Below are 25863 nucleotides of genomic sequence, written 5' to 3'. Positions count from 1 at the left end.
AATGGCATATTGGCAAGTTTACGCTTCTCCTCCGACAATTTTATTTTAGGTTTTGGAGTCCTTTTTTTACTGATATTTGGTGTTTTGGATTTTACATGCTCTGTACTATGACATTGGGCATCGGCCTTGGCAGACGACGTTGCTGGCATTTCATCGTCTCGGCCATGACTAGTGGCAGCAGCTTCAGCACGAGGTGGAAGTGGATCTTGATCTTTCCCTAATTTTGGAACCTCAACATTTTTGTTCTCCATATTTTAATAGGCACAACTAAAAGGCACCTCAGGTAAACAATGGAGATGGATGGATACTAGTATACTTATGGATGGACTGCCGAGTGCCGACACAGAGGTAGCTACAGCCGTGGACTACCGTACTGTGTCTGCTGCTAATATAGACTGGATGATAATGAGATGAAATCAATATATATGTATATATAATATCACTAGTACTGCAGCCGGACAGGTATATATATTTATTATGTAATGACTGATGACGGACCTGCTGGACACTGTCAGCTCAGCAGCACCGCAGACTGCTACAGTAAGCTACTATAGTAGTATGTATAAAGAAGAAAGAAAAAAAAAAAACCACGGGTAGGTGGTATACAATTATGGATGGACTGCCGAGTGCCGACACAGAGGTAGCTACAGCCGTGGACTACCGTACTGTGTCTGCTGATAATATAGACTGGATGATAATGAGATGAAATCAATATATATGTATATATAATATCACTAGTACTGCAGCCGGACAGGTATATATATTTATTATGTAATGACTGATGACGGACCTGCTGGACACTGTCAGCTCAGCAGCACCGCAGACTGCTACAGTAAGCTACTATAGTAGTATGTATAAAGAAGAAAGAAAAAAAAAACCACGGGTAGGTGGTATACAATTATGGATGGACTGCCGAGTGCCGACACAGAGGTAGCTACAGCCGTGGACTACCGTACTGTGTCTGCTGATAATATAGACTGGATGATAATGAGATGAAATCAATATATATGTATATATAATATCACTAGTACTGCAGCCGGACAGGTATATATATTTATTATGTAATGACTGATGACGGACCTGCTGGACACTGTCAGCTCAGCAGCACCGCAGACTGCTACAGTAAGCTACTATAGTAGTATGTATAAAGAAGAAAGAAAAAAAAAAACCACGGGTAGGTGGTATACAATTATGGATGGACTGCCGAGTGCCGACACAGAGGTATCTACAGCCGTGGACTACCGTACTGTGTCTGCTGATAATATATACTGGATGATAATGAGATGAAATCAATATATATGTATATATAATATCACTAGTACTGCAGCCGGACAGGTATATATATTTATTATGTAATGACTGATGACGGACCTGCTGGACACTGTCAGCTCAGCAGCACCGCAGACTGCTACAGTAAGCTACTATAGTAGTATGTATAAAGAAGAAAGAAAGAAAAAAAACCACGGGTAGGTGCTAGGTGGTATACAATATTATATATATATTATATACAATTATATATATATATATATATATATTAAACTCATAAACTGGTGGTGATTATTAAACTGGTGGTCAGGTCACTTGTCACACTATCAGCAACTTGCAAGTAGTACTCCTAAGCAGACAATCACAATATATATTATACTGGTGGTCAGTGTGGTCACAAACAATGGCAGTGTGGCACTCTGGCAGCAAAAGTGTGCACTGTACGTTATATGTACTCCTGAGTCCTGAGTCCTGCTCTCAGACTCTAACTGCTCCCCACTGTCAGTGTCTCCCCCACAAGTCAGATAATGCAGTCACACTATCTCTATCACTTCAGCAAGTACTAGTAGTAGTAGTACTCCTCCTAATGCTCCCCAAAATTACTACTGTGTCTCTCTCTGTCTCACTCTCTTCTCGAATCTCTATAAACGGAGAGGACGCCAGCCACGTCCTCTCCCTATGAATCTCAATGCACGTGTGAAAATGGCGGTGACGCGCGGCTCCTTATATAGAATCCGAGTCTCGCGATAGAATCCGAGCCTCGCGAGAATCCGACAGCGTGATGATGACGTTCGGGCGCGCTCGGGTTAACCGAGCAAGGCGGGAAGATCCGAGTTGCTCGGACCCGTGTAAAAAAAACTGAAGTTCGGGCGGGTTCGGATTCCGAGGAACCGAACCCGCTCATCTCTAGCAGATAGCATGGGCATTGGGCATGGCACAGGCAGGGGTGCAGACCTCCCAGCTTTCTGCAGGAGCTTTCTCCAGGCAGAAGGAGGGAAACACACTCTGCGAAAAGGGGGCGTGGCTTCATGGGAGGGTCCCCGTTTTCGTCAGTGAGGGAGCATGTGAGCTGCTGGCATGCTCCCAGGGACTGATTATGAGTCCGGGGGGCCCAGGGCACTTGAGACAGGGGAGCCCTATCTCATTGCTGTGCCTGCTGTGGGTTGGGGGCGTGGCCTAATCGCGGACCGTGCGGCCACGCCCCCTTATGCAAATTCCAATTTTTATTTTTAGTTTTTTAATGGGATTTTGGCCCCTCAGCTAGGGCTAAATCCAGAGGAGGTGGTCGCTCCCCCCTACACACCCGCACAGGGAGAAGAAAGCAGGGAGACTGCTGCCTCCCTGCAACACCACAGACCTGCCAATATGCAGCAGCGTGTGCTGACTGTAGCACAATGCTGCCGCTGTTACTGGCAGGACGGGGGGGGGGGGGAGCTTCTGAGCTGGGACAGAGCTACTCCAGCCGGGGGGCCCCCTAAAACTGTGGGGCCAACGGTACGTATCCCCTGCCCCCCCCCCCACCTTAATCCGGCTCTGCTGCTGGAACCCCCCCAGCATTAATTTGTACCCCCTGATGCCCCCTCTCCCTCTGTCTCCACTATTCACCGCTGCTCTAAGCAGAACAGCGAGTACAGGAGCTTTCCAACTGCCCCCCCCCCCCCCCCCACCGCCGGACACTGCGACCTGCGGGTGGGACAGCGGGACAGACCCCAAAAAATGGGACTGTCCCGTGAAAATCGGGACATTTGGGAGGTATGGGGGTGTGTGAGGGGTATGTCATACAGACAGACGGGCACCGGCTCACTGTGTGCTTGACCCCCCACATCGGCATACTCAGCAGGGTCTCTCTGGTGCGGAGGAGCGTCACTTTCTGGCACACTCCACGCTTCTTAGCTGCAGTTTAGTGGGGCACCTGCCGCTGTGCCGGTTCCATACTGCCTCTGTTATCTCCAGCCCCGGCAACCCCACCGCTAGCTGCAGCGCTGCCACCCGCAGTGGAGTGCGCCCAGCTCATTCACACACTTTAGCTGGCGGGTAGCGCTGCAGAAATCCGAGCTGCTTGCAGGCTCTGACCCACTCCTCCCTCCAGCCGCAGCGTCTCCTGGGAGCTAACCAGTCACTCCCAGTCTCCCCTTACCACAGTGCCCGGAAGCCGTGAGGTCCGCGCCACGTGCATGCTATGACCCCCTCCTCCCTCCAGCCGCAGCATCTCTTGGGGGCTAACCAGTCATTTCCAGTCTCACCTTACCACAGTGCCCGGCAGCTGCGCGAGGTCTGCGGTGTGTGACTGAGGAGGGGGGGAGGGATGCGGACGGGCAGAGGAAGCAGGACTCCAGCCTGAGAGAGTCAGCCATGCCAAGTCTCCAGCAGCAGCAGATCCCAACAGGTTGGAGTGGAACAGCAGCAGCCAGCAGCAGTGACTCCGGTAAGACACATCTGTCTGTCACCACTGTTCTGTCCCTAATACCAATCTCTCCCGTGCCCTGTGTTCGGTCATGTCCCTGTCACCCCTGGCCTTGCCCTGTCACCCTTATCCTGGCCCTTACACCCTTATCCTGGCCCTTTCACCCTTATCCTGGCCCTGTCACCCTTATGCTGGCCCTGTTACCCCTACCCTGGCCCTGTCACCCCTATCCTGTCCCTATCATTTCTGTCCTGGCCCCGTCACCCCTGTCCTGGCCCCGTCACCCCTGTCCTGGCCCCGTCACCCCTGTACTGACCCTGTCACCCCTGTCCTGGCCCTGTTACTGCATACCCTCCAACTACCTTTTATGGCATGTACAGTACCCGCAGCGCCTCCAGATCTCTCCCCAATGCACCACATCTCCGCACCTTCCCCTCCACCACATGCAGCACTCCACCCCTTCCCCACATGCTGTGCCTCCAGACCCCCTACACCACCCGTGGCTCCCACTCCTCCACCCCTTCACCACCCACAGCACCTCCAGGCCCCTTCCACCATTCATCCCCCTTATATGTCTCCCCCCACACCTGCCCCCCTCCACCCGCAGCATCTGCAGACACCCTCCTCCATCAGCGGTCCCCCCCTCACCCACCCCTCCCCCACCAATGGCACCCGCGCAACTGCCCCTCCACCACCTGCAGCACCTCCGGACCTCCTTTCCCATCCACTGCAACACCCGTACCTGCCCCTACCCTACCCATGGTGCCTGCGGTCCCCTACCCAACCCCCGGCACTCCCGTCCCTTCCCATCCCACAGCACCTCTGGAACCCTTCACCCATCCACAGCATCCCCACACCTTCCCCTCTCCCACCCGTGGCACCCCTGCCCCTCCCCCACCTGCAGTGCCTCCGGACCCCTCTCCCATCTGCATCCCCCACTCCTCTGCCCCACACCCACGCGCAGCACCTCCCGAACCTTCCCCATCCGGGCCCCACCCCCACTTCTGCCTCCCCTCCACCCGCAGCATCTACAGACACCATCCGCAGTCCCCCCCGCACCCACTACATTCTGTACATCGTGCCCTGCAGGTGCTGTTCACGCCGTCGCAAGGGGCTGCGCCTCCTTCACCATCGCACGCCCTTTCATTGTGCAATATTTAACCACTAACAAAGGAATGCAGGTAATACTCCATATAATACAAATATTAAACCCCAGAAAGGCATGCAAGGGTTAAGGGGGCGTAGCCCCTTGCGACGGTGTGAAGAGCGCCCGTAGGGCGCGATGAAGCACCTAGTATAATATAAATATATAATTAATTAATAACAAATAATAATAGAAATAAAACAAATACATTTACCCCACAGCAATAAAACATAGTAATAGTAATTATTACACCACTGTCACCCACAGTAAATACACCGCACACTGTCCCCCATAGTAATGCCACACTCTGTGCACACACAGCTATTCCACACATTGTAACTCCCCCACCCATAGTAATGCCACACACTGTGCCCATGCACATAGCAGTTACACACATTGTAAACACATACACACAGCATTCATCCCAAAACTGGCCCCCACTGCAATCAAATAATAAAAAAAAACACTGGCTCCATCCTCTATATACAGCTCACATTTCCCTCTCAGGATCACAGCAGTGAGGAGCAGGACGCAGCAGCAGAGCACAATGAATGAAGCAGGCCTGGGGGGGCAGGCGAGCTGGCAGGTGATGCAGCGTGCGTGACCGCATCACCATACAGTAGCCTGCAGCAGGTCGCGGGCCGGGCAGAAGAAGAGCACTGCGTTGCAGTGCCTGAGCCCATTTGGGCGGCTTGCATCTCGGGCGGGACATCTGACATCGCTGCTCTATGCAGAGGGCTCTGCCAACAAGAGCTCCCTGCAGCAGCTGTTATCGCGTACGCGATCGCAGTTTGTCGTGAGACGGAGACACAGCTGTCTCCGTCTCTGAAAAGAATTTTGCCGATCAGGGGGGGTTTCTCGGTACTCGGAACCCCCCCCTGCGTGCGCGAGTGATGTCCCCCCTTTCCCTTCTCTGCTCCAAACTACACATGTTGAGATTTCTTAGTCTTTCTGGGTAAGTTGTGTGATGTAGGCCATGCACCATTTTAGTTTCCCTTCTTTGTACAGTCTCTAATGTGTGTATATCCTTTTGGATATATGGTCTCCAGAACAGGGCCTGTTCTATACCTTGTGGCGCCCAGGGCCAAAGTTTCCTTCGATGCCCTCCCCCCCAGGTCAAACATAGTGTGCGTCAAAGGCGTGGCTTCATAGGGAAGGGGCACAGTTATGCCCCCTGTAGTTATGGCCTTAGTAGTTATGCTCCCTGTAGCTGTGCCCCCAGTAGTTGTGCCCTCTGTAGATTTGCCTCCAGCAGTTGTGCCCCATGTAGCTGTGCCCCCAGTAGTTGTGACCCCTGTAGCTGTGCACCCTGCAGCTGTGCCTCCCGTAGTTGTGCAGGGGGCACAACTAATCCAGGGGGCAAAGTTACTCCGAGCACAGCTACAGGGGGCACAACTACTGAGGGCACAACTACAGGGAGCACAAAGCAGGGGGGTTTGTGCCCCCTCTAGCTTTACCCCCTGTAGTTGTGCTTGGAGTAGCTGTGTCCCCTGTAGTTGTGCTTGGAGTAGCTGTGCCCCCTGTAGTTGTGCCTGGAGTAGCTGTGCCCCCTGTAGTTGTGCTTGGAGTAGCTGTGCCCCCTGTAGTTGTGCCTGGAGTAGCTGTGCCCCCTGTAGTTGTGCTCGGAGTAGCTGTGCCCCCTGTAGTTGTGCCTGGAGTAGCTGTGCCCCCTGTAGTTGTGCTTGGAGTAGCTGTGCCCCCTGTAGTTGTGCTCGGAGTAGCTGTGCCCCCTGTAGTTGTGCCTGGAGTAGCTGTGCACCCTGTAGTTGTGCCTGGAGTAGCTGTGCCCCCTGTAGTTGTGCTTGGAGTAGCTGTGCCCCCTGTAGTTGTGCCTGGAGTAGCTGTACCCCCTGTAGTTGTGCCTGGAGTAGCTGTGCCCCCTGTAGTTGTGCCTGGAGTAGCTGTGCCCCCTGTAGTTGTGCCTGGAGTAGCTGTGCCCCCTGTAGTTGTGCCTGGAGTAGCTGTACCCCCTGTAGTTGTGCCTGGAGTAGCTGTACACCATGTAGTTGTGCCTGGAGTAGCTGTGCCCCCTGTAGTTGTGCCTGGAGTAGCTGTGCACCCTGTAGTTGTGCCTGGAGTAGCTGTACCCCCTGTAGTTGTGCTTGGAGTAGCTGTGCCCCCTGTAGTTGTGCCTGGAGTAGCTGTGCCCCCTGTAGTTGTGCTTGGAGTAGCTGTGCCCCCTGTAGTTGTGCCTGGAGTAGCTGTGCCCCCTGTAGTTGTGCTTGGAGTAGCTGTGCCCCCTGTAGTTGTGCCTGGAGTAGCTGTGCCCCCTGTAGTTGTGCCTGGAGTAGCTGTGCCCCCTGTAGTTGTGCTCGGAGTAGCTGTGCCCCCTGTAGTTGTGCTTGGAGTAGCTGTGTCCCCTGTAGTTGTGCCTGGAGTAGCTGTGCCCCCTGTAGTTGTGCTTGGAGTAGCTGTGCCCCCTGTAGTTGTGCTTGGAGTAGCTGTGCCCCCTGTAGTTGTGCCTGGAGTAGCTGTGCCACCTGTAGTTGTGCTTGGAGCAGCTGTGCCCCCTGTAGTTGTGCCCCCTGTAGCTGTGCCCCCTGTAGTTGTGCCCCCTGTAGCTGTGCCCCCTGTAGATGTGCTCGGAGTAGCTGTGCCCCCTGTAGTTGTGCTTGGAGTAGCTGTGCCCCTGTAGTTTTGCCTGGAATAGCTGTGCCACCTGTAGTTGTGCCTGGAGTAGCTGTGCCCCCTGTAGTTGTGCCTGGAGTAGCTGTGCCCCCTGTAGTTGTGCTTGGAGTAGCTGTGCCCCCTGTAGTTGTGCCTGGAGTATCTGTGCCCCCTCTAGTTGTGCCTGGAGTAGCTGTGCCCCCTGTAGTTGTGCTCGGAGTAGCTGTGCCCCCTGTAGTTGTGCTTGGAGTAGCTGTGCCCCCTGTAGTTGTGCTTGGAGTAGCTGTGCCACCTGTAGTTGTGCTCGGAGTAGCTGTGCCCCCTGTAGTTGTGCTCGGAGTAGCTGTGCCCCCTGTAGTTGTGCCTGGAGTAGCTGTGCCCCCTGTAGTTGTGCCTGGAGTAGCTGTGCCCCCTGTAGTTGTGCTCGGAGTAGCTGTGCCCCCTGTAGTTGTGCTTGGAGTAGCTGTGCCCCCTGTAGTTGTGCCTGGAGTAGCTGTGCCCCCTGTAGTTGTGCCTGGAGTAGCTGTGCCCCCTGTAGTTGTGCTTGGAGTAGCTGTGCCCCCTGTAGTTGTGCCTGGAGTAGCTGTGCCCCCTGTAGTTGTGCCTGGAGTAGCTGTGCCCCCTGTAGTTGTGCTCGGAGTAGCTGTGCCCCCTGTAGTTGTGCTTGGAGTAGCTGTGCCCCCTGTAGTTGTGCCTGGAGTAGCTGTGCCCCCTGTAGTTGTGCTCGGAGTAGCTGTGCCCCCTGTAGTTGTGCTTGGAGTAGCTGTGCCCCCTGTAGTTGTGCTTGGAGTAGCTGTGCCCCCTGTAGTTGTGCCTGGAGTAGCTGTGCCCTCTGTAGTTGTGCCTGGAGTAGCTGTGCCCCCTGTAGTTGTGCCTGGAGTAGCTGTGCCCCCTGTAGTTGTGCCTGGAGTAGCTGTACACCATGTAGTTGTGCCTGGAGTAGCTGTACACCCTGTAGTTGTGCCTGGAGTAGCTGTGCACCCTGTAGTTGTGCTTGGAGTAGCTGTGCCCCCTGTAGTTGTGCTCGGAGTAGCTGTGCCCCCTGTAGTTGTGCTTGGAGTAGCTGTGTCCCCTGTAGTTGTGCCTGGAGTAGCTGTGCCCCCTGTAGTTGTGCTTGGAGTAGCTGTGCCCCCTGTAGTTGTGCTTGGAGTAGCTGTGCCCCCTGTAGTTGTGCCTGGAGTAGCTGTGCCACCTGTAGTTGTGCTTGGAGCAGCTGTGCCCCCTGTAGTTGTGCCCCCTGTAGCTGTGCCCCCTGTAGTTGTGCCCCCTGTAGCTGTGCCCCCTGTAGATGTGCTCGGAGTAGCTGTGCCCCCTGTAGTTGTGCTTGGAGTAGCTGTGCCCCTGTAGTTTTGCCTGGAATAGCTGTGCCACCTGTAGTTGTGCCTGGAGTAGCTGTGCCCCCTGTAGTTGTGCCTGGAGTAGCTGTGCCCCCTGTAGTTGTGCTTGGAGTAGCTGTGCCCCCTGTAGTTGTGCCTGGAGTAGCTGTGCCCCCTCTAGTTGTGCCTGGAGTAGCTGTGCCCCCTGTAGTTGTGCTCGGAGTAGCTGTGCCCCCTGTAGTTGTGCTTGGAGTAGCTGTGCCCCCTGTAGTTGTGCTTGGAGTAGCTGTGCCACCTGTAGTTGTGCTCGGAGTAGCTGTGCCCCCTGTAGTTGTGCTCGGAGTAGCTGTGCCCCCTGTAGTTGTGCCTGGAGTAGCTGTGCCCCCTGTAGTTGTGCCTGGAGTAGCTGTGCCCCCTGTAGTTGTGCTCGGAGTAGCTGTGCCCCCTGTAGTTGTGCTTGGAGTAGCTGTGCCCCCTGTAGTTGTGCCTGGAGTAGCTGTGCCCCCTGTAGTTGTGCCTGGAGTAGCTGTGCCCCCTGTAGTTGTGCTTGGAGTAGCTGTGCCCCCTGTAGTTGTGCCTGGAGTAGCTGTTCCCCCTGTAGTTGTGCCTGGAGTAGCTGTGCCCCCTGTAGTTGTGCTCGGAGTAGCTGTGCCCCCTGTAGTTGTGCTTGGAGTAGCTGTGCCCCCTGTAGTTGTGCCTGGAGTAGCTGTGCCCCCTGTAGTTGTGCTCGGAGTAGCTGTGCCCCCTGTAGTTGTGCTTGGAGTAGCTGTGCCCCCTGTAGTTGTGCTTGGAGTAGCTGTGCCCCCTGTAGTTGTGCCTGGAGTAGCTGTGCCCTCTGTAGTTGTGCCTGGAGTAGCTGTGCCCCCTGTAGTTGTGCCTGGAGTAGCTGTGCCCCCTGTAGTTGTGCCTGGAGTAGCTGTACACCATGTAGTTGTGCCTGGAGTAGCTGTACACCCTGTAGTTGTGCCTGGAGTAGCTGTGCACCCTGTAGTTGTGCCTGGAGTAGGTGTGCCCCCTGTAGTTGTGCCTGGAGTAGCTGTGCCCCCTGTAGTTGTGCCTGGAGTAGCTGTGCCCCCTGTAGTTGTGCCTGGAGTAGCTGTGCCCCCTGTAGTTGTGCTTGGAGTAGCTGTGCCCCCTGTAGTTGTGCCTGGAGTAGCTGTGCACCCTGTAGTTCTGCTCGGAGTAGCTGTGTCCCCTGTAGTTGTACCTGGAGTAGCTGTGCCCCCTGTAGTTGTGCATGGAGTAGCTGTGCCCCCTGTAGTTGTACCTGGAGTAGCTGTGCCCCCTGTAGTTGTGCCTGGAGTAGCTGTGCCCCCTGTAGTTGTGCCTGGAGTAGCTGTGCCCCCTGTAGTTGTGCCTGGAGTAGCTGTGCCCCCTGTAGTTGTGCCCGGAGTAGCTGTGCCCCCTGTAGTTGTGCCTGGAGTAGCTGTGCCCCCTGTAGTTGTGCTCGGAGTAGCTGTGCCCCCTGTAGTTGTGCCTGGAGTAGCTGTGCCCCCTGTAGTTGTGCCTGGAGTAGCTGTGCCCCCTGTAGTTGTGCCTGGAGTAGCTGTGCCCCCTGTAGTTGTGCTTGGAGTAGGTGTGCCCCTTGTAGTTGTGCTTGGAGTAGCTGTGCCCCCTGTAGTTGTGCCTGGAGTAGCTGTGCCCCCTGTAGTTGTGCTCGGAGTAGCTGTGCCCCCTGTAGTTGTGCCTGGAGTAGCTGTGCCCCCTGTAGTTGTGCTCGGAGTAGCTGTGCCCCCTGTAGTTGTGCTCGGAGTAGCTGTGCCCCCTGTAGTTGTGCCTGGAGTAGCTGTGCCCCCTGTAGTTGTGCTCGGAGTAGCTGTGTCCCCTGTAGTTGTGCTCGGAGTAGCTGTACACCATGTAGTTGTGCTCGGAGTAGCTGTGCCCCCTGTAGTTGTGTTCGGAGTAGCTGTGCCCCCTGTAGTTGTGCCCCCTGGTAGCACCACTAACAAACACTACAAAAACAAACAAAAACAAAACAATACTCACCAGCCCCGCTCCTGCTTCCAGACCCTGTTGCCGCTGCTGCTTCATCTCTGCTGATGCTGCTGCTCCGCCCGCTCCTCTCTATGGGAGATACGTCATGACTCCTCTCCCATAGCAGCGCTACACAGACACTAGAGGTCAATAATGACCTCTAGCGTCTGACGATGGAGCCGGCTGCAGCGGACGCCCACACAGCCCACGGCACCCGCTGCAGCCGGGAAGTGGGGTGCAGGATGCGGGGTGGGGGTGGGAGGGGGGCCCCTGCAGGATAACTGCGGCCGCGCCCGCTGGCCACAGCGACTCGGGCGCCCACCTTGCTTGCCCATGCCTAGAACTGCTCCTGCTCCAGAATTGAACACAGTATTCTAGATGAGGCCGCACCAATGACCTATACAGTGGCATTATTACTTTCTTTCTGCTGCTGATTCCTCTCCCAGTGCAGTCAAGCATCTGACTAGCCTTCCTCATTGCTTTGTTACATTGCTTACCTGCCTTCGTGTCACCTGAAATAGTGACTCCTAGATCCCTTTCCTCCTCAGTAGTTTCCAGTATAGTGCCATTAATACTATATTTAGCCTTTATGTCACCTGAAATAGTGACTCCTAGATCCCTTTCCTCCTCAGTAGCTCCCAGTATAGTGCCATCAATTCTATATTTAGCCTTTATGCCACCTGAAATAGTGACTCCTAGATCCCTTTCCTCAGTAGTTTCCAGTATACTGCCATTAATACTATATTTAACCTTTGGAAATTTGAGACCTAAGTGCATGATTGTGCATTTTTTTTTATATTAAACTGTTATTGCCACACTCTTGATCAGTGGTGGATTCTACCTATGGTCTGCAGAACTGCAGCTCCCTCAGGTAAAATCCGCCACCTAACCTCAGTGAGCCAGATGCACTCCGTGAGACTGCATTGGCTTCATTGTGACTGGCAGTGACTTCCTATTGGAAGTCCTACCTGCCAGTCAACAGCAGAACAGGCAGTCCCATTGGGAGGTGTTACCTCCCTCCAGGAATGCCAAAGTGGGCTGCGATTGGCAGAGAGCTGACTTCCTGTAGGAAGCCACTCCCTACCTAGCTGGCTTCTAAGGACTGCAGCTGATACAGTCCATAGAACCCAATGTTTGCTCAAGCGCATTGAAGCCACAGCTTGTGACAGTAGCTGATTGGCTGGTACTTTATTTCTCTCCACTGTGTCACTTTTCAAGGCTTAGTACATCTGCCATCTCAGAGGTCCCAGTGGGTAACATTAAGTGTGTACTAATTTTAACATGCACTCAGGTGGTTGTACAGGACCAGATGTATTGTAAAGTCCTGTGTTGGTCAGAGTAGCCGACCATGATTGATATAATCAAGATGTCTCCATGTGTAGGTTAAAGTTGGCGTGTTTCTTACGCTTTTCACAGGTAACTTGCCTTCTTCAGGGAGAAGGCAAGTTACCTTGCAGAAACGCGTGACATCTCCACTTATTCTCTTTAGAAGGTTTGATAAATATCTTCCTTTATACTTTTCACTTTTACTTATAGTTTAAAAGGGTCCCTCCCTCTCTCTCTGTCTTTCTCTCTCATTTACTCTCTTTCTTTTCTTGTATCCCCTAAACTCCCTAGAACTTTCTAGACTTTTCTCTTAATGACATCACTGGTTGCCGTGGCAATAGCCTTACTGCTCAATGTGGGATATTAACCCTGTTATTTGATTTTCAGCTTAGTAGCATCTCAAGATGCTGAACACATCGGGGAATTACACCGGCTGTCAGCCTCAAACAATTAACCCCTTAATCCCCATCATTCTGAGCATCATCATCTTTGTTGGCTTCATGTTCAACTGTATCAGTCTATGGATATTCTGGTTTTGGGTAAAACAATGGAACTCAACAGTGGTTCTCCAGTTCAACTTGGCCATCTCTGATGCCCTCATCACTCCAGCAGCTCCACTGATCATTGTCTACTTATTGACCGGCCACTGGACCTTCGGGACATTCCTCTGCCAGTGTAAGGTCTTCCTGCTCAGCACTCACACGTATGGAAGTATCTACTTCCTCACATTAATCAGCGTCCATCGATATTTTACTGTTGCTGTTAAAAGAACTGCCTGGACTAAGAAGCCTTTCATCACCAAACTGTGCCTCGCTGTCTGGGGATGTCTTCTTCTACAAGGATTTTCCTTTTTCTTTGTTGTAAAAACTTCTGAAGTTCACAGAGTTACCAAGTGTCTCAGTTTTCATCAAAGTGAACAAGAAGTATTATATTTCACCTGGAATGTGGTCGTCCTCTTCTTCAGTGCCCTCATTCCTTTCTTCATAACACTGATCTGCTATAGTCTCCTGAGTCGCTATATTCTCACCGTGAATCCTATGAACACTCTCAGTAAAGTCATGGTGTCTAAATCCATACAGACCATATTCATCTCCTTAATCTTATTTGTAATCTGCTATATTCCTTTACATATTACTAGGGCGATGGCCGCCACACTCAAATTATTTTTTCCAGCATTGTGCTCTTTATTGGACACAGTTGAGGTTGCCTATTATGTCACATGGACTTTATCACAAACAAATTGCTTAATTGATCCCATATTGTACTGTTTTGCCTCAGACAGATTTAGGCACACATTCACCGGCTGGTGCAGCCGTGGTAACAGTCAGAGATCCTCAACCGACGAAGCTCACAGTAACCAAGTAGAGTCAGCTTCATTAGACCATCGCCGTGGTCCTCTACCGACTGTGAGCACGACAGAGATGGAGATATTAGTGTCACATACAGTAGGTGAGAAAAGTGATTGTCAATGGAAATAAATAACACGCAGTCAGAGCCAGCTATAGGTATAGGCAAACTAGGCAATTGCCTAGGGCATTTGATATGCCTTGGGGCATCAGCAGCTTCTGCTGATTAAAATGATATGTGGCAAGCCTATATTCTGTTTGTAGCATTTCATATGCAGACACAGCCACAGTCTCACACGGTATATAGGCATGCTGCATATCATTTTAATCAGTAGAAGCTGCTTGTGCATCCTAGACAAAATAAGATGCATTTTGATTAAAAAAAGGTGCCAGACGTTAGCATTGAGGCAAGATTTAGGAGGACACATCTGTATCCAAGCAAAGGCAGAGGTCACAGTGTTAGTGGCAGTGTGATTGCTGTGTGCATGTGAGTGGGTTGGTTGTGCAGTAGTGTTCGGAATATATGTAAGGGGCACTATGTGCGGCATAGGTGTAAAAGGGTACTATTGTATGCGTGTCATTATGTGTATAGGGGCACTAATAATGTGCAGCAAATGTGTAGGGGGCACTATGTGTGTCATTATGTGTATAAGTGTATTAATAATGTGCAGCATATGTGTAAGGGACATTATGTGTAAAAGGGCATTAATAAAGGATGTCATAATGTGTAAGGCGCATTATGTTTATAAGGACATTAATGAGTCTTATATGTGTAAGGGGCATTACTGTGTGGAATTATGTGCATAAATGCATTACTAATGTGTGGCATTATGTGTATAAGGTGCTCTACTATGTGGCGTTGCATATAGAAAAGGCACTACTGTGTCATCTAATGTGAATAAAGAGCAATAGGGTGTGGTGTAATGTGAATAAAGAGCAATTCAGTGTGATGTAATGTGAATAAGGGGCTCTACTGTGAGGAGTAACGTTTATAAGGTAAAGTGATACTACTGTGGGATGTAATATGAATTATGGACACTATTGCATGATCAAATGTGAATGAAGTTGCAGTACTGTGTGGCGTAATTGTAATTGGGGTTACTATTGTGTGGCCATGCCCCTTGCCAGCAAAAACACACCCCTTTTTGGGCTGTTCCCAAAATATAGGGGGTACAAACACCAAAATAAGGACTGCTATTGGTGAGGGGTGATGGTGCTGGGAAAGAGGTGTCAGGTCAGAGGCGGAACCAGCGGTGGTGCTAGGGGGCACCAGCCAAAATCTTGCCTAGGGCATCGTATTGGTTAGGGCCGGCTCTGCACGCAGTAGTGGAGGAGAACACGATTTCAATGTGGTGTATATATCAATATTTACAACTCAACAAAGTCCGGGAGACCTCAAGGTCTACTCAGCAGTGGTCAGTTAGTGTTTATACAGTGCATCCGGAAAGTATTCATAGCGCTTCACTTTTTCCAAATTTTGTTATGTTACAGCCTTATTCCAAAATGGAATAAATTCAGTTTTCCCCTCAAAATTCTACACACAATACCCCATAATGAGAACATGAAAAAAGTTTTTTTAGATTTTTGTAAATTTATTAAAAATAAAAAACTAAGAAATCACATGTACATATGTATTCACAGCCTTTGCTCAATACTTTGTTGATGTACCTTTGGCAGCAATTACAGCCTCAAGTCTTTATGAATATGATGCCACAAGCTTGGCACACCTATCTTTGGGCAGTTTCGCCCATTCCTCTTTTCAGCACCTCTCAGGCTCCATCAGGCTAGATGGGAAGCATTGGTGCACAGCCATTTTCAGATCTCTCCAAAGATGTCCAAACGGATTCAAGTCTGGGCTCTGGCTGGGCCACTCAAGGACATTCACAGAGTTGTCCTGATGCCACTTCTTTGATATCTAGGCTGTGTGCTTAGGGTCGATTTCCTGCTGAAAGATGAACCGTCGCCCCAGTCTGAGGTCAAGAGCGCTCTGGAGCAGGTTATCATCCAGGATGTCTCTGTACATTGCTGCATTCATCTTTCCCTCTATCCTGATTAGTCTCCCAGTTCCTGCCGCTGAAAAACATCCCCACAACATGATGCTGCCACCACCATGCTTCACTGTAGGAATGGTATTGGCCTGGTGATGACCAGTGCCTGGTTTTCTCCAAACATGACGTATGGCATTCACACCAAAGATTTAAATCTTTGTCTCATCAGACCAGAGAATTTTGTGTCTCATGGTCTGAGAGTCCTTCAGGTGCATTTTTGCAAACTTCAGGTGGTCTTCCATGTCCTTTTTACTAAGGAGTGGCCTCTGTCTGGCCACTCTACCATACAGGCCTGATTGGGGGATTGCTGCAGAGATGGTTGTCCTTCTGGAAGGTTCTCCTCTCTCCACAGAGGAATTCTGTAGCTCTGATAGAGTGATGATCGGGTTCTTGGTTACCTCCCTGACTAGGGTCCTTGTAGCCCCTATTCGCCCACTTTAGACGGTCGGCCAGCTCTAGGAAGAGTCCTGGTGATTCCGAACTTCTTCCATTTATGAATGATGGAGGCCACTGTGCTCATTGGGACCTTCAAATCAGCAGATATTTTTCTGTACCCTTCCCCAGATTTGTGCTTCGAGACAATCCTGTCTCGGTGGTCTACAGACAATTCTTTTGACTTCGTGCTTGGTTTGTGCTCAGACATGCACTGTCAAGTGTGGGACCTTACATAGACAGGTGTGTGCCTTTCCAAATCATGTCCAATCAACCATATTTACCACAGGTGGACTCCAATTAAGCTGTAGGAACATCTCAAGGATGATCAGTGGAAACAGGATGTACGTACCTGAGCTTAATTTTGAGCTTCATGACAAAGGCTGTGATTGCTTATGTACATGTGAATTCTTAGGTTTTTATTTTTAATAAATTTACTAAAATCTCAAAAAAAAACTTTTCCAAGTCATTATGGGGTATTGTGTGTAGAATTTGGAGGACAAAACTGAATTTATTCCATTCTGGAATAAGGCGGTAACATAACAAAATGTGTAAAAAGTGAAGCGCTGTGAATACTTTCCGGATGCACTGTATTTACACAAATCCAACTAGTGATTTGTATGCAAGGAAATGATACGACTCATTATTATATTATTCTAATGTCCAGCTCTTGTCTTCTCATGCTAATCATTGACATGTATTTCCTGCAGGAAGAGAAGATAACATCTGTGGGAAATTAAGATTGGATCTAAGGGGCAAATTTACTAAAGCTCCTAAAATAGAATTGGTGATGTTGACGATAGCAACCAATCAGATGCTGTCTATCACTTCTCAATTGCCTTTTAAAAATGATAGGCAGCATCTGATTGGTTGCTATGGGCAAATTTACCAATTTTCTGTATTAGTAGCGTTTGTGGTCGAAAAAATTGCACTTTTCACTGTTTTTAGGGCCAATTTCGATTCGCCCTATTCAGTCTAATGTTTTTGACTTGCCTGAAATTCTGACGTGTCAAAAAACAGGTGGATCTGTTTGGGCGAATTAGCAGGCGTTTTCCACAGTTTTTTTGTCCTGTTTTCACCCACACCAATTCGACTTAAAAAAAAGTCGGATTGGCATGTCGAAAACAGGACAAAAATAGTCGAAAACGCCTGCTAATTAAATAATGAACTGTCGGATTCTCTCTGTTGGAGAGGATCCGACAGGAATTGAATAGACTACTTAGAGAGCCAATGTGAGATTGCAGTGACAAGTCGATCATTTGCTGAGGTCAGTCCCACTGCCGCTACCTGTTATATCTGCTGCCTTCTGGTATATGTTATGCTTATATTAATCTCCTATATGTAAAATAATGTGTTTAATTAATATACTGTATATACGTGTGCCAAATAAATACAAATTTGTTTATTGCACTAGGTAATGGTTTATATTATTGTGGATGTAGCCAAGTTCCCGGCAGTCGGGATCCCATTAGTCAGAAAACCGACCGCGGAATCCCAAAACCATCCAATGTTATTGCGTTACAGTCATGGCCCAAAACCACTCTATGGGGGTCATTCTGAGTTGATCGTAGCTGTGCTAAATTTAGCACAGCTGCGATCATCTTCCCTGACGAGCGGGGGGACGCCCAACACAGGGCTAGTCAGCCCCGCATGTCAGTCTGCCCCCCCCCCCGCACAAATACTAAAGCATCACACCGCGGCGATGCTTTTGTATTTGTGGAACAACTCCTGCCAGTGCACCTCCTGCGGCTGGCCTGGAGTTGATTGTCGCAGCCACTGGCCGCAGCGGCTGCCCGAGACGTCACGCAGCCGCCGTGGCCTGCATTGGCCGGACCGTGCCCCCTCTCGCCCTGCGACCGACTCTGCCTGTCAATCAGGCAGAGGCGATCGCTGCTGAACGTCGAACTTCGGCCGTCCGGCGTGCGCCGGCGCACTGTGGCACCGGCGCATGCGCAATTCAGACCCGATCGCTGTGCTGCGATAAACTGCAGCAAACGATCGGGTTGGAATGACCCCCTATAGCCACGGGCATTTTCCACCATCAGAAATCTTGCACAACCTGAGCACAAATCGCAGTCTGCTTCTCCCTCTCACTCCTCCGGTGTCTACAGCACAGAGTCCATTCTGGTGTATAGTGCACAAGTCATACCGCCCAACTGTCCCGATTTTGGCAGGACAGTCCCGTTTTTTTGGGACTGCCCCGCTGTCCTACCCATGGGCTGCAGTGTGCCACGGTGTGCGGGTGGGGGGGGCAGATGGGAGGCTCCTGCACTCGCTGCTCTGCGCACAGCGTCTATTCTGTAGGAGACAGAGGGAGAGGGTGTATACCAGCAGCTCACAGAGCACTGGGCATGCCCCCTCAGTGACGAAAAGGGGGGCATGGCTCACGATCGCGGCACTCCTGCGAAGCCACACCCCCCTTTCACATAGACCACGCACACACAAGGGACACACAAGCTGATCACAGTTTAAGAAAAATGAAAAGTAAAAAAAAATAAAAATTCATACCTACCCAGGGACCGGTGATCAGTACTCCGGTGCGGGCTGCCGGTCATCGTGGGCTCCCTGCTGCTGCTATGACCTCCGGTGCAGTAAAGCAATGCTGCAATGCGGCAGCTCACTTTACAGCACTAGAGGTCACAGCAGTAGGGAGCACCAATCACCGATCCCCAGGTCGGTAAGTATGATCAGTGGTTGGAGTAGGGATGGCGGGTACAGCATGGTAGGGAGACGGGGGGTCGATCCGGTGTCGGTGGATGCGGTGGCGATGTTGGCATCGGTATATCGGTAGCACATCCTTGGGGTTTTTTCCACACAAAATGCCACGATATGTCTGCAGTGTGGCATCGCAGGGACAGAGCATTCTCGCAATCTCTGTCTGTGCATGCGATTATTGATGTATCCGTACAATGTAATCGATAATCGCATTGTGAATTGCATCAGTTTTATCACCTTGCATCCTCAGATGCGGATGGTGATAAATCAGCCCCTTAGTGTGTTCTCTTCCAAACAAATGTGTTTTCATAGTTTTTTTATTTTACAAACATACACATCATAGTTGCCTACCATCCCTCATTCTGCAGGAGCCCCTTGGAATAGCAGAGATCTCCCTGACTCCCTTAATAGTCCCTCAATCTCCCTCATTGCACCATACCCCCATTATATAGGTGTTACATTCTGGGGGGGGGAAGAAATCAGAGATACATACATTCAAATGGGCTCATCAGTGCCATTTCCCTTCATTGTTATAAGGCACAAAGGGGGTCATTCCGAGTTGTTCGCTCGCAAGCCGATTTTAGCAGAGTTGCTCACGCTAAGCCGCCGCCTACTGGGAGTGAATCTTAGCATCGTAAAATTGCGAACGACGTATTCGCAATATTGCGATTACACACTTCTTAGCAGTTTCAGAGTAGCTTCAGACTTACTCGGCATCTGCGATCAGTTCAGTGCTTGTCGTTCCTGGTTTGACGTCACAAACACACCCAGCGTTCGCCCAGACACTCCTCCGTTTCTCCGGCCACTCCCGCGTTTTTCCCGGAAACGGTAGCGTTTTTTCCCACACGCCCATAAAACGGCCTGTTTCCGCCCAGAAACACCCACTTCTTGTCAATCACACTACGATCGCCTGAGCGAAGAAAAAGCAGTGAGTAAAATACCTAACTTCTTAGCAAATTTACTTGGCGCAGTCGCAGTGCAGACATTGCGCATGCGCACTAAGCGGAAAATCGCTGCGATGCGATGAAATTTACAGAGCGAACAACTCGGAATGAGGGCCAATGATACCTATGCTACATGTATTTTATGGATACTTGCCTGGCTGACCCTCTCCATGAGGGAGAAAATGCTCTGTTCCTGGACTTTCCTGGTAATGTATGATTGCCATCACCTGTGGTGAGCTAGGTAATTGATAAGAAAGGTGTTTCACCACAGGTGATGGCAATCATACATTACCAGGAAAGTCCAGGAACAGAGCATTTTCTCCCTCATGGAGAGGGTCAGGTAGGCAAGTATGGCCTGGAGGGGGCCCGGGTCCGCTGCCCCTGCTTCACTCCCCCACTCCCCCACCTCCCGGCCCTCTAACCTATCTGCAGCAGCACCTTTGTGCAGGCTGGGCTGTGGTGGAGGCAGGGAGGTTGCTGACACTTAGCAGCCTCTACTGTCTGTGCGGGGGCACACTGATCGCACCCCTCTGGATTTGCCCCTGGCTGAGTAGCAGTTAAACAATGTACTTGGTGGGTAGGAGGTAATGTGGAGATGTGCCCTGGGTCCCAGGGCACATCAGCACTGCAGGGTGCAGGAGATCTGTGTCCTCTGCAGAGCGCAAGGGTGGACAGCAGCGGCGGGTGTCTAGTGCAGGGATCAGATGTTTCCCTGCACCAGGCTGTCGGCGGCGGCGGTTAGCGGTGCGGCAACGGCGCTTTAAACTTGGCGCCATTCTGGCCGCCAATCAAAAGCGCTTACCGCGGCTTTTCAAATCAGGCGCCGTTCAATCGGAGGTGGACGCGGCGAGCCAATCGGCGCTCGCTGCGTCATGGGCCCCGGCATCTGACGTCAGTAGCCGGGCGGGAGCCGAAGAGAGAAGAAGCCGCGCCGAAGAGCGGGGAAGATCGGAGTGGCGCCAGGAGGAGGAAGACGTCACGAAAGAAGCTCCAGTGGCCGCGGAAGAGGCCAGAAGACTCCAGGCTCCGGAAAGAAGATGTCCAGCGGTGGCTGGACACGGAGAAGAGACGGCGGCGCCGCTGGCCAGGACGGGCCAGCGGCAGAAGAGCTCATCCAGGCCGAGAAGCACTGCAGTGGTGGGAAGCAATTGAGCTGTGCAGTTCCCCACTACAGCCTTCTCCACCGCAGGAAGGCCCTTCTAAGGTGCCCCCCCCCCTCTCCTCCCTAGACCACCGGGTGTTCGGGCATTAGGCCCGTGGGCACAGTCAGGCCCTTCCGGCCTGTGGGCATTTAGTCGGGCCCACCAGGCCGGTGGGGGCATTTAGTCGGGCCCTCCTGGCCCGTGGGGGCATTTAGTCGGGCCCTCCTGGCCCGTGGCCACGTGTAGTCGGGCCCCCCCCCAGCCCGTGGCCCCGATAGGCAGGCACTAGGCCTGAGGGTGCAGTTTGGGCACTAGGCCCATAGGAATAGTCAGGCCACAGGCCTGTGGTACCAGATAGGCGGGCATTAGGACCGAGGGGCAATTCAGGCAACAGGCCTGTGGGGCATTAGAGGGCATTAGGCCCTAGTGTATGTTGGCCAATTAGGTTAATGTAAGGTGACGCTGGGTACTAGGCTCAGGTCACCCAACGTGCGCAAATAGGGGGCCTTCCCCCGAAGGTGAATAGAGGTGGCACTGGGCACTAGGCCCAGTCCACCCCAAGGTGTTTAGGCAGTCAGGCCCGCTCGGCCTGAGCCCCTGGAAAGAGAGTACGGGAGGTGGGTGAGCTGTGCGGCCCCCACTACCCGGTGCTCTGAGTCAGGTACTTAAAGGGACAGCACCGTGGTAGTTGCTTGCGCTGTGGATTGTGATTGGATATGTTGTTACCGTGCGGGGCAAAGTGTGAGCTTGTTAAGTCTGTGTTTAGTTTTGTTGCACCACACCCACAGAGCTAGTTTGAGGGCTCTGCCGTTGTAGTTAGTATAGGGGTGTGACACTAGGTTAGAGTTAGGCCCTGCACGGCTGTTTGTTTGTTTGTTTGTTTGTTTGTTTGTTTGCCTCCTTACAGGGACCTGTAAGAGAAGAAGACGTTCGCAGTGCGGAACTGACGGTGAGTAGCATCTGTGTACGTTTGTCCCTTTGTCTGTCCCCGAGCGCCGGAATAGGGGTTTGCTCATGGACGTGAGAATCCCCTTCATCACACTACGCGCGAGAGTGCGAGTGTGTGACTTCTGGTTGGCTGAGGCTTTGTGCCAGTGATAACTTTACACCCAACCGGTGAAGGTCGCCGTCACCCCTGGGGTATCCCCTTTTCCGGTGGAAGAAGGGTTGATCCCCCCTTAAGGTAGACTATTTTCTCCTCAGCTCATTCGTCTGTCAGCTCCGAGAGGGAATCGCCGTGTCCAGATCCAACTGAAGATTGACGGGTCCGTTGAAGGTTCCGGTACCTAAAGGTGAGAGAGAGCGGCGCCTGGTGAGTACCGAAACTACACCTGCACGGCAGCAGGCACCACCACACGCACCGCCGCCCTCTTACAGTAATAATGCCCGCAATCTATCCACCGGCGTTAGAACAACTTGAAATAATGCAACGTCTCTCTTCCCGGCTGTGGGCACTAGATGGTGCTATAATTCCATCTGTATATACACTTAAGGCAGAGAATGGACGTCCGGCTTAGGTATCTTTAGACATTCACAGTCATATTATTATTATTATTATTATTATTATTATCCTTTATTTATATGGCGTAACAGTGCCAGGATAATGGTGACAGGGCCATGATAGGGGTAACAGGACCAGGATAAGGGTGACAGGGCCAGGATAAAGGTGAAAGGGCCAGGTTAAAGGTGAAAGGGCCAGGATAAGGGTGACAGGGCCATGACAGAACACAGGGCACGGGAGAGATTGGTATTAGGGACAAAACAGTGGTGACAGACAGATGTGTCTTACCGGAGTCACTGCTGCTGGCTGCTGCTGTTCCACTCCAACCTGTTGGGATCTGCTGCTGGTGGAGACTTGGCATGGCTGACTCTCTCAGGCTGGAGTCCTGCTTCCTCTGCCCGTCCGCATCCCACCCCCCCACTCCTCTCAGTCACACACCACGGACCTTGCTCGCCTGCCGGGCACTGTAGTAAGGGGAGACTGGGAGTGACTGGTTAGCCCCAGGAGACGCTGCGGCTGGAGGGAGGAAGGGGTCATAGCATGCACGTGGCGCGGACCTTGTGCGGCTGCCAGGCACTGTGGTAAGGGGAGACTGGGAGTGACTGGTTAGCCCCCAGGAGATGCTGCGGCTGGAGGGAGGAGGGGGTCATAGCATGCACACGGTGCGGACCTTGCGTGGCTGCCGGGCACTGTGGTAAGGGGAGACTGGGAGTGACTGGTTAGCCCCCAGGAGACGCTGTGGCTGGAGAGAGGAGGGGGTCAGAGCCTGCAAGCAGTGCGGACTTCTTCAGCGCTGCCCGCCGGCTAAAGTGTGTGAAGTAGCTGGGCGCACCTCACTGCAGGCGGCAGCACTGCAGCTAGTGGTGGGGTTGCTGGGGCTGGAGATAACAGAGGCAGTATGGTACCTGCACAGCGGCAGGTGCCCCACAAAACTGCAGCTAAGAAGCGTGGAGTGTGCCAGAAAGTGACGCTCCTCCGCACCAGAGAGACCCTGCTGAGTATGCTGATGTGGGGGGTCAAGCACACAGTGAGCCGGTGCTCGTCTGTCTGTACGGCATACCCCCTCACACACCCCCATACCAGTCCCAACTGTCCCGATTTTCGTGGGACAGTCCCATTTTTTGGGGTCTGTCCAGCTGTCCCACACGTGGGCCGCAGTGTCCCATGGTGGGTGGGTGGGGGGGGGGCAGTTGGGAAGCTCCTGTACTCGCTGTTCTGCTTAGCATGCGCACAGCATCTATTTAGTGGAGACAGAGGGAGAGGGGACATCAGGGGGCACGGGTTAAGGGGGGGTTCCGGCAGCAGAGCCGGATTAAGGGGGGGCCCAGGGGGTACGTACCGCGGGCCCCACAGTTTTAGGGCCACCCCCGGCTGGAGTAGCTCTGTCCCAGCTCTGAAGCTCCCCCGTCCTGCCAGTAACAGCAGCAGCATTGTGCTACAGTCAGCACACGCTGCGGCGTGTTGGCAGATCTGTGGTGTTGCAGGGAGGCAGCAGCCTCCCTGCTTTCTTCTGCCTGTGCGGGTGTGTAGGGGATGTGTGTCTGGATTTACCACTAGCTGAGGGGCCAAAATCTCATTAAAAAAAAAATCCCGGAATTTGCATAAGGGGCGTGGTCCTGCATCCCACCATTATGCCACGCCCCCTAACCCACAGCAGGCATAGCAATGAGATAGGGCCCCTTGTCTCAAGTGTCCTGGGCCCCCCGGACTCATAATCCGCCCCTGGGGGCATGCCAGCAGCTCACGGAGTGCCCGCCCCTGTCACAACTGCGGGTTTTAGGCTGACGGGAGGAAGCCTCAGTTGTAGGGGCTGAGATGAAATTAAACCTGGGAGGATTAATCAGACCCCTGGACATGTATGTGCAGAATGATTACCCGAAGGTGTGACCATGACAACCAGTTTAAAATTCAAAATAAAAGTTTATTAACAGACTCCGTGTAATGACAAGCAGCATTCAAGGTTAGCAATGACAGTGGCAAATAATATAGTTCCTGGAACACGTAACCATGGAAGGTATCACAGAGCACTGGTAGGTTCAGAACAGATGTTATAGTCCTTTGATGAAATAACCTTACCAGGCCTGGTTATAGTAGTGGAGATAGCCGAGGAACAAGCCAGTAGTTGTAACAGGTGAATCTGTAACTTGAGTAAGCTGCTGTATCAGCTGGATGGAACCAGCAAGGTGGTAAGACACGGAGTGGATGCTGAATGGAATCAGCCAGGTGATGAAACACAGAGTGGATGCTGAATGGAATCAGCCAGGTACTAAAGGGACGGAGTGGATGCTGGATGGAACCAGCCAGGTGATGAAATACAGAGTGAATGATGTGAGATGCTAGGGAGCTTAGAAACAGATTAGCTGATAGATGATTACCGGTGGTAGTGGATACTGTTGGTAAGATAGGATCCGCTGGATCTGCACCGGTGTTTTGTAGAAGCTGGAATCTGTTTGAAAGCTGGCTGCTGGAAGCAGATAGTAGATAGCTGGAAACTGGATAGCCACGGAGGACTGTAGAGTCAGGCTGCACCGCAGGATGGAAAGCAGGTGCGGGTCTCTTTGTGGATGCTGGAGACAGGAACTGGAACCTGGAGAAACAAGCCACAGGAGAGAGAGACTGGAACAAGGTATGACATTCAAAGCACTGACATCTATCTGGCCCAGACACAGGATACTTATACCTGCTGCTATGCAGGCATTGGCTGGGCAATTATGCAGATTCCAGAGACGGTGGATTGGGGGAATTGGAGCATGTGATCAAATCCAACATGGCTGCGCCCATGCTGGAACCTGGAGGGAAAACTGGTTTGAAATGACATGTGCAAAGATGGTGATAATGGCGGCGCCGGCCGCGGAGGACAGGAGACGCCAGATGACAGTTATCTGCTGAGACACTAGGAGGGCAGCAGAGGCCGCGGCAGGTATGATACACGATTCTGAGAACCTGCAACAATAACACAGGAACGGCGGCGGAGGCCGCGGAGGACGGGAGACACTATGTTGGATTCAAACATGGCGACGCTGCGGTAGTGTCTCAGAATGACAGGAGGGATGTGCAGAGTGTTGACACAAATGAGATCCGGAATTGGAACGCTGGGCCAGTCTCAGAAGACACCTAAATGGCAGGTAATGGCGTCCAGATACCCGGATCGTGACAGCCCCTTTTTGATGAAGCCACACCCCTTTTCATTGACCACGCCCCCTTTTCACCACGTGAGTCTCCCTCCTTCTGCCTGAAGAAAGCTGGGAGGTATGCACCCCTGCCTGTGCCATGCCCATACCATCTGGTTCGGCTCCTGGTCTCTTATAGATTTGCCCAGATCTGTGACTCATTTGACTAACTCCGCCCAGTGTTGTGACTCCGCCTAGCGTTAGCAAATGAGGCACAAAGTCACAGATCTGGGCTATTAAGGAGATGCTTTGGAGGTTTTCAAGCACACGTGAGACGGACTAACCCCCGCATGTCAGTGTGACTGATCGTAGTTGTGCTAAATTTAGCACATCTGCGATGAGGTCAGAATTGAGCCCTATGTGCGCCCCCCTCTTTTGTTTCTGTATTTAGAGTATCTTGCTCCAGGAGTCCGGAGTTTCTACAGGAGGGGTGCAGCGGTTATTGAAAGGCTATAACATAAGCCCAGTGCTATGTCCCAAAGTTTTGATGACCTTGAGGATTTCTGTCCATTTTTTAAGTGGAAACTG

At 51.9% G+C, this 25863-nt stretch overlaps 1 protein-coding gene and 1 long non-coding RNA gene across 2 annotated transcripts in view; one reads left to right on the top strand and one right to left on the bottom strand.

The window, feature by feature from the left end:
• Positions 1-25863, bottom strand: part of LOC134947446 (uncharacterized) — a 148200-nt gene that overhangs the window by 98553 nt on the left and 23784 nt on the right. The gene's annotated exons all lie outside the window — the stretch shown is intronic.
• LOC134947997 (P2Y purinoceptor 4-like) lies at positions 12428-13515 on the top strand. Its single transcript, XM_063935775.1, has one exon. It carries the CDS (start codon positions 12442-12444, stop codon positions 13513-13515), a length of 1074 nt encoding a protein of 357 aa, XP_063791845.1. The 5' UTR covers positions 12428-12441.

Source organism: Pseudophryne corroboree, chromosome 8 (genome assembly GCF_028390025.1).
Source record: "Pseudophryne corroboree isolate aPseCor3 chromosome 8, aPseCor3.hap2, whole genome shotgun sequence".
Classification (NCBI taxonomy): domain Eukaryota; kingdom Metazoa; phylum Chordata; class Amphibia; order Anura; family Myobatrachidae; genus Pseudophryne; species Pseudophryne corroboree.
The sequence above is the reverse complement of the archived record's forward strand: the minus strand, read 5'-3'. Positions and strand labels throughout refer to the sequence as shown.